This window comes from Arvicanthis niloticus, unplaced genomic scaffold (genome assembly GCF_011762505.2).
Source record: "Arvicanthis niloticus isolate mArvNil1 unplaced genomic scaffold, mArvNil1.pat.X pat_scaffold_646_arrow_ctg1, whole genome shotgun sequence".
Lineage (NCBI taxonomy): Eukaryota > Metazoa > Chordata > Mammalia > Rodentia > Muridae > Arvicanthis > Arvicanthis niloticus.
The window spans coordinates 54,761-63,532 of NW_023046262.1; the positions used below are offsets into that span (position 1 = coordinate 54,761).

Sequence of the window (8,772 nt, forward strand, 5' to 3'; positions counted from 1 at the left end):
CTGTTCCTCCAAAGGACCTTTAGTGCAATGTCCAGCACCACATAGTGGCTCACAGCCATCTGTAACTCCAGTTCCAGGAACTCCATCGCCCTCTTTGGCCTCCATGGGCATAGGACATGCACATGGTGTACACAGACATACATGCCACAAACACTCATATGCATAAAACAGTTCATTTAAAAATTATGACAAGGATTAGAAAGATGCCTCTACAATTAAGAAAAGGTACTGCCTTCCAGAGGACCGGACATTAGTTGGGTAGCTCACAGCTGCCTATAATTCCAGTCTCGGGGGCTCCAATGCCCTTTTTTGGCCTCTGTAGGCAACTGCACATACATAACATATGCTCACCCAAACACACACATATGCACTTAAAAAATTATAAAAACAAAAAGTCATAAGCCAAAGCAAGCAACTTACCTGCAAGTTATCTAAACGAGCTTGGACCCTTTTGGCCTGAATCTCCATCTTCTTGTTTTCCTCACTTACTTCATTTAGCTAAGGAAGAGAAAAATTACATACTTCAACTATTTTGATACTATTTCTCAATGTACTGTCTAATCTTACCAGATATGTAAGCAAGCAGTGTAACAAATCAGCATTCCCCAATTCCCATTTCGTTCTAAAACAGTAACAGTATTTAGGAAACTTTACATCTTATGAAAAATTTTCAAAACTCTTATGATGGTTGGTGCTGACTATCAACAAGACAGAGTCTGTAACCATTCACAAGGCAGGTGCCCATCTATACAGAATTAAATTGGGTTAGCCTTCTGGCACGCCTCTGAGGGATTATCTTGATTAGGTGAAGTGAGGTTGGAAGACCTACTCTAAAACAGGGTGAAACTGAGAGCTTGGGTCCTAAGATTGCATAAAAGAAAAAGTTGATCCATTTTCAAATTACTAAGTTTTTCTTATGCTTGCTTTAAAAATAAAAGAATGTACTTATGGGTGTTTTGATTGCATGCATCTCTGTGCATACGTGTATGCAGTACATGTGGAGGCCAGAAGAGGGAATCAGGTCCCCTAGAACTGGAGGTAGAGACAGTTGTGAGCTACTACCATGTGGGTGCTAGAAGCTGAACCCAGTCCTCTGGAAGAGCAGTCAGGCTTCATAACCACTAAGACATCTCTTCAGTCCCTGTGCTTGCTGCTAATCTAGTAAAGCTCTCTTATTTTTATTGTTTTCAAATTGCCAAATATATGCTAGATGAGAAAGAGGAAGCAAGAATTTAAATATTTATGTTTACAAGAATGTTATAATAAAGCTAACAGATTTATTGAATTCTTTCTAGCTAAAATGTTTTTTTAAGACTGACTTAAATTTCTTAAATATAATCTTAACATCTAATACATATGGAATAGGTATACCTGTTTTCTTAAGTTATCATTCAGTTCTCTCAGGGTATCAAAGGAGGACTTCATTCTCTTGTTCTCTTTAGTCTTTTCTTTAAGAGCTTCCGTTAAGTGTTCAACTTCCTTACTGTGTTGCTAGAAGAGAGGGAAGTCTAATTGAAATAACAGCTAAGAATCTTGTATCAGTAGGGCCTAACATGCCCAAGGCCCCAAGTCAAATTCCCACAAAAAAAAAAAATGCTATTAAACATAAATTAATTAAAGCTGAAATTATTCCATCACAAAAACTCTAATCAATGTATTTAAGCATATATACATATATAAACCTTTCATAAATAAATCTGTGTATATGTATATGTGTATGTACATTCATGCGCACGCACGCACACACACACACACTCACACACACACACAAGTAACTCTAACCAAGAAAGTGTAAGGCTTGAATAATAAATACTTAAGGCACAAAAGAAATAAATAAATAAAGAAGATATCAGAGTATAGAAAGACTTCCCTACTCATGAATCAGTAGGTTTTATATTGTGAAAATGACATAATTTCTTTTAAAGATGTATTTATTCGTTTTATGTATATGAGTGCTCTCTACATGGACACCCATGCACCAGAAGAGAACATCAAATCCCATTATAGATGGTCATGAGCCACCATGTAGGTGCTGGGAATTGAACTCAGGACCTCTGGAAGAGCAGCTGGTGCTCTTAACCACTGAGCCATCCTCCAGACCCAGCACCTGATTTCTTAACAAAAATATATAGTGGAAAAAAGGTAGTATCTTCAACAGATGTTGTTGGTCAAATTGTACAGCTGCATGTAGAAGAATGCAAATAGATCCACATCTTCCTGAACAAAACTCAAGTCTTAATGGATCACAGACCTCAAGATATAGCCAGATACCCTGAATCTGACAGAAGAGAAACTAGGGAATAATCTTGAACTCATAGGCACCAGAAAAGACTTCCTGAACAGAACAATAATAACACAGGCACTAAGAACAACAATTAATCAATGGGATCTCATAAAACTGCAAAGCTTTTATGAGCAAAAGACAAAGCAAAATATAACATCATTAGGACCAATTGGCAGGCTACAGAATGGGAAAATTAATAATTAATTAATTAATCATCTGATAGAGGGCCAATATTTTTTAAAACCAGACACCAAGAAAATAAATAACCCAATTAAAAATGGGGTACAGAACTAACAGTATTCTCAAAAGATGAAACACAAATGGCTGAGAAACAAAGTAATAATGTTTAACATTTTTCGTCATCAAGGAAATGCAAACAAAAACTACTCTGCGATTTCATCTTGCCAGAGTTAGATCAATAGAACTGATAGCTGGTTAGGATGTGGGGGAAGGGAAACAGTTACCCACTACTGGTAGGAGCACAAACTTGACAACAAATAAATAGCTAATGGAAATTTACATATTCCTGAGTATGTCTCAGCCTTAAAGAAAAATGAAATTCACAGGTAAATGGATAGGGCTAAAAAAATCATCTTGAGTGAGGTAACCCAGACCTAAAAAAAGATAAAAAAGATAAAAAGTACGTGTTCTCTTACACGTGGGTGTTAGCTTCTAAGCCTTGGACGGGCATGTTGCAATCTGTATAACTACAGAGGTTAAGGGACTAGGTGAAAAGAAAGGACTCCTAAGGAAGGAGAAACAGACAGCTACAAATCTCATTAAACACAGAGAAGCTGTGCTGGTGCCTAACTAGAGCCTGCAACCCTACTGACTACTGTTCGTGGTACCCAGCACACTACCAGTGGAGAAAGGTGAACAGGAATCCAGCTACAAACCCTTCAGTCCACAATGGTGAACTGCCTGTATACGCTGACTCAACAGTGGTGGGAGTAACCAACCACTATATGACTGAATTTAAGGTCTATACCAAGAGATGAAATTCATGCTCAACACTGCTCAGATGGCCAAAAAACAGGGACAAGAATGGCCATGGACCTAGAGGAAAACTAAAGGACCAAAGGACTGTAGTAAGAAAATGACTCCTAATGACATTCTGCTATGCTCACAGATCAGCCATCATTAGGGAACCTTGCTGCTGCAGGGGATAGGAACTAATGAGAGCCACAACTGGACAGTGTTCAGAGCGAGGGACCTTGGAACACCCTAAATAGGATGCCTATCATTTCTCTCCCCTTAGGGCCTGGGACACTAGGTGGAAGATGAGGCAGAAAGACTGTAAGAGCCGGTGGCGATGGAAAACAGGAAGGAAATAGTGCCTTGCAGACACAAGACTAATGCACATATGAACTTACAGTCTGTGGCAGAATGTACAAGGCCTTCCTGGTCCAAACCAGATGGGATCCCAATACAAGTCCAAATCTTTAACCCAGAAGCTATCTCCAACTGTCAACTGGTCTCAAAGAAAAATTGGTTTTCTCCAATGGAATCTCACTGGATATGCAAACCATACTTAAGGGCAGGCCCAGGCTCAGTGATGGTCAACAGAAAATAAACTCAATGGTATTTTTAGAGTGGTTTGTTGGTCTTATGATGCTTTGTTTGTGCATTTTTTGTATATGTTTCCCATGCTTTTTCTTTGTTTTTTCTTTGTTTTCTTTTTTGTTTTTGTTTGCCTGTTTCCTAAAGAAAGAAGAAAAGACATGAAGTTGGATGGGTGGGGAGATATGAAGGATCTAGGAGATGAGGGAGGATAAGCTTTGATCAAAATATACTGTATGGAAAAAATATTTCCAATAAAAAAGAAAGAAAATAATGTGAGGAGTGAGTGAGTGTGTGTGTGTGTGTGTGTGTGTGTGTGTGTGCAAAGAGGAGGAAAAGAGGTGAAATAAGCAAATATGGCAAGATGGTAATAACAAAAAAGCTAAAAGAAAAAAAGAATTACTTTATAATCAAACACTGTAGAATTACCTCCTTTAAAATTTGAAATCTTGTCAGAACCTCTTCTTTAACACCTTTAATTTTGCTCAAGGCGGTTTCATGTCTGAAAAGCAGCTGTTCTCGTTCGGCTAAAAACTGTTCTCGTTTTTGAAGTTCTTCAGCGAATTTCTGCTGTGCTGTAGCTTCATACTACCAAAATACACAATTTAAGTGGTTTATTAATTAGTTGACAAATTCTGCAAATAATGTTTTAATCCACTGACACGGTTTTAATCAAAAGGTTTTGCCAAAGTAAGATGGTGTGGTCCCTTTTGGAACAGTCTGGTAGCTTCTCAAAAATGTTAAACATAATTAGCATCTGAGTCCAGCATTCCAAGAGAAATGAAAGCATATATTCATACAAAACTAAAACACAAATGTTTACAGAAACATCATGACAATAGCCTAAATTGTAAACAATCTATAACTAGTTAGTTTTAACTGTCAACTTGACACGACCTAGAATTACCTGGGAATAGTGTTTTAATAAGGAATTACGTAGATCAGGTTGACCTGTGAGTATGTCTATGGGGGGACTGTCAAGCCCAGCCCATTGTGGGAAGTACCACTCTCTCAGTAGGGGGTCCTGAGCAATGTAAGACAGAACAAAATGCTAGACAAGTAATATATATTCATCTGCTCTTGACAGTGAGTATGATATAACTACCTGCTTTTAAGGTGTTGCTGCCTTGACTTCCCTGCTACTATGGTGTGGTGGTTTGAATATGCTTGGCCCATGGGAAGTGGCACTAGTAGGAGGTATGGTCTTTTTGAAGTAGGTGTAGCTTTGTTGGAGGAAGTGTGTCACTGTGTTGAAGGGAAGGTTTTAAGGTCACATGCTCAAGCTCTGCCCAGTGCTGAAGAGAATTTCCTCCTAGCCACCTGTTTCCTGGTTGCTTTTGGATCAGGATGTATAACTCTCAGCTCCTTTTCCAACACCAAGTCAGCCTGGATGATACCATGCTTCCCACCTTGATGATAATGGACTAAAACTCTGAACCTGTAAGCCAGCCCCAATTAAATGCTGTCCTTTAAAAGAGTTGCACCTCTTCACAGCAATAAAAACCCTAAGACAAAAGTTGGTACCAAGGACTAGGATACTGGTGTGATAGGGCCTGATTATGTTTTGTTTGGGAAAATGTAGATTTTGGGACTTTGGATTTGGAAAGCACTGGAATGTTTTAAGTGGGGCTTAATGGGCCATTCTAGTAGTAGGAACATGGAAGACAGTGGTGCTGAGGGTGATTTGAACTGTGGGGGCCTGTCTCAAGATGTTTCAGAGGAAAAATTTAGTATGTTGTCTAGAAATCGTTCATGTGATATTTCAGTGAAGACTGTGGCTACTTTTTGCCCTTGTCCAATGGTCTGCCTGAGGCTAACGTAAAGAGATGTAGATTAATTGCACCAATAAAGGAAGTCCCAAAAAAAAAAAAAAAAGAAAAGAAAAGAAAAACTAGCATAGACTCTGCCCTGTGGTTCATTCTTATAAAGAGCATTTCAGTCAAGTTTAGCAAGCTTAGAAAGAAAAATACAAAACATATGGTTCAAAGAATAAAGGGTCACCAGGAAGTGGAATGGAACTAAATCCTGTGTTCAAGAAAATAAAATGGAACTAAGGGAGTAGTGACTACAGAGCAGGATCCCACCCAGCTAAGCTAATTGTTTATGCATTTTCAGTTGAACAAAGGATAGTTATATCATGTTAGGCATTATTATGCCCTGGTTATTGTTTTCATTTAGACATAAGGAAATATGATTGTGTGTTAAATTGACAAGAGATGGATTGTGATGGCTATTCTTGGTTCTCAACTTGACTCTATCTAGAATAAACTACAATCTAGAACTTATAAAGAGCTTGTGAAAAGGAATTAAATAAAAGCTTAGGTCTGGGCATGGTAGTATACACTTTTAATCCCAGGAGGTGTTAGGAGCCGACTTTTAGCAGAAAGCGGCTATCAGCTTTGCAGCCATCTCAAGCCATATACCCTGACGTGAGACTTGTTTTTCAACAGCCTACAACAGCTGAAGCACACTCTGATATCCCACATATTTTGTTTTGCTGTTTACTGCCCCCAGCTGCAAGGCGCATGTGGTATCCACGCCTGCAAGGCATGCGGTTCACATGCTGTCCCCGTGCTATCCACACCATACATGTTTGTAAGGCGCACGTGGTATCCAAGCCTACAAGGCACACGGTGCACGTGCTATCCACGCTGTAGACGCCTGTAAGGCTTACGTCATATCCACACCTGCAAGGCACATGGCAAAAGCCTACAAATACCCCAGATTTCCCTTCAATAGAGATAAACAATAAGAGAGAAAGGAGAATATGGGAGACAATGAGAGAGACAATAAGAGAGAGAGAGACAATAAACGAGACTTGAGACTTGACCACACACCCTGTCTTGTCTCCATTCTTCGAGTGCTTGCCCACACTCTATCTCACTAGACCCAGACCTGTGACACAGAGCGGGTCGTTACAGTTTGGCCGCCCAACGTGGGGCAGCTCGGCCGTTACAAGAGGTAGAGGCATAGAGATCTCTTGAGTTCAAGATAAGTTTACAGAGTAAGTTCCAGGACAGACAAGCTTAGGCAGTGAAGGATGTAATAGAAAAAAGGCCCATGTTCCAGCCCCGGCGAGCAACAGAACTTGGCAGCTTAGCACCATGATGAGTCTGTAAGAGGACATTGGTGAAGTTTAATTGCAGTAGAAGACCTCAGTGTATTAGAAATGCCAGTGGGGTGACCTCCAAGAACAGCAGCAGCAATGAAGTGGAGTCAACAGAGCCTAGAGTGCTACAGAGGGCAGAGCTGGAAAAGTGACCCCAACCCTTTGGAGAACTGAGAAGATCATGTGTGGATCCCAGACATTGGAACAAGAAGCTGTGAAGTTGCCTTGGAGACCCCAAGATGTTAAAGATGTTGGAGCCATGGGATACTTGCTGAGGACAGCTGCTAACAGGGAGTGGACCAGTCCAAGAGAAAGAAGTGTGTTGCAATCAATAAAGATAGGAATTGGAAATCTGAAGAGCATCAGACATGGAAATGCAGAGTTTGGAGTTTGCCCAACTAGTTTTCGGTTTTGCTTTGGTCTGGTATCTCCTCACTGTGTTTCTCTTCCTATATTTTGGAATGATAATGTATATATGAAGGAAGAATGTGATCTGCTTTTTTATTTTGATCTTATCAGGGACTATGGCTAAAAGATTGCATGAATCTCCTAAGATACTTTGAACTTAATCTTAAACATTGTTGAGACTGTTATATAGACTATGGAGACTTTTGAAGTTAGACTAAATGTATTTTGTATTATGCTATGGCTAGGTATGGCCCCCATAGACTCATGTGTTTGAACAAACCTATGGGGGCCAGGGAATGGAATATGGTGGTTTGAATATGCTTGGCCCATAAAAAGTGGCACTAATAGAAAGCGTGGCCTTGTTGAAGTAGGTGTGGTTTTGTTGAAGGACATGTGTCACAGTGGGGGAGGGTTTGAGGTCCTATGTTCAAATTCTACCTAGTGCTAAAGAGGTCCTCCTGGCTGGCTGCCTGCAAAAGACATTCTCTTCTGTAGAACTCTCAGTTCCTTCTTCAGCACCAAGTCTGCCTGGATGATGCTATGCTTCCCCCCATGATGATAATGGACTAACCTCTAAAAACTGTAAGCAAGCCCCAATTAAATGTTGTCCTTTTTAAGAGTTGCTTTGATCATTGTGCTTCTTCACAGCAATGGAAACCCTAAGACACATGGACTGTAATGTGGGATTGCAAGTCAATAAACCATTCCCTCTCCTGTGATGATTTTTGCCAGAGTATTTTATCACAGCAATAGAAATGAAACTAGGACACTACCCAATGTCCAATTAATGAATAAAGCAAGAAAATGTGGTATATAACTGTTGGGAGCCGACTTTAGTAGAAAGCGGCTAGATCAACTTTGCAGCCATCTGGAACCATATACCCTGATGAAAGACTTGGTTGTCAAAAGCCTATAACAGCTGAAGCCCACTCTGATAAATATATTGTTTATCCCACATAGCTTGTTTTGCTGTTTAGTGACCTCAGCTGTATGGTGCACGTGGTAAAGTGTTTTCACCTGTGTTCTCCTGTTTGTGTATATAAATAACTTAGAATTCCCTTCAATAGGAGAGACTTGAGAAAATAGAAGAGAATCAATCACACCCATGTCTTGTCTCCATTCTTCAAGTCGCTTGCCCCAAGAGCCCCACACTCTCTCTTGACCAGAGCTTTAGCCCCAAAGCGTTGAGGCAAAAGCGTTGAGGCAGAGTAAAGGCCACAACATATAACAGAGTAATACTTAGCAATAAAAAGCATACACTGATACATGATGCAACAAGGAATGAAACTTAAAATATGCTAAGTAAAAGGATCCAGTCACAAATTACTACATACTATAGGATATCATGTGTAAAATATCCACAGAGACAGAAATTAGAATAAATGGTTGCCTTTTGGAGATGATGAAATAT

General features: G+C 39.8%; 1 protein-coding gene across 1 annotated transcript in view; it reads right to left on the reverse strand.

The window, feature by feature from the left end:
* Nucleotides 1-4,432, reverse strand: part of LOC117702282 (coiled-coil domain-containing protein 138-like) — a gene marked incomplete at its 5' end in the record, with an annotated part of 49,788 nt that extends 45,356 nt beyond the window's left edge. The window contains 3 exon segments of the mRNA XM_034493514.2: nucleotides 421-498; nucleotides 1,372-1,491; nucleotides 4,274-4,432. Of these exon segments, the coding sequence (XP_034349405.1) occupies nucleotides 421-498; nucleotides 1,372-1,491; nucleotides 4,274-4,432 (357 nt within the window).
* Nucleotides 4,433-8,772: the final 4,340 nt, after the last annotated feature.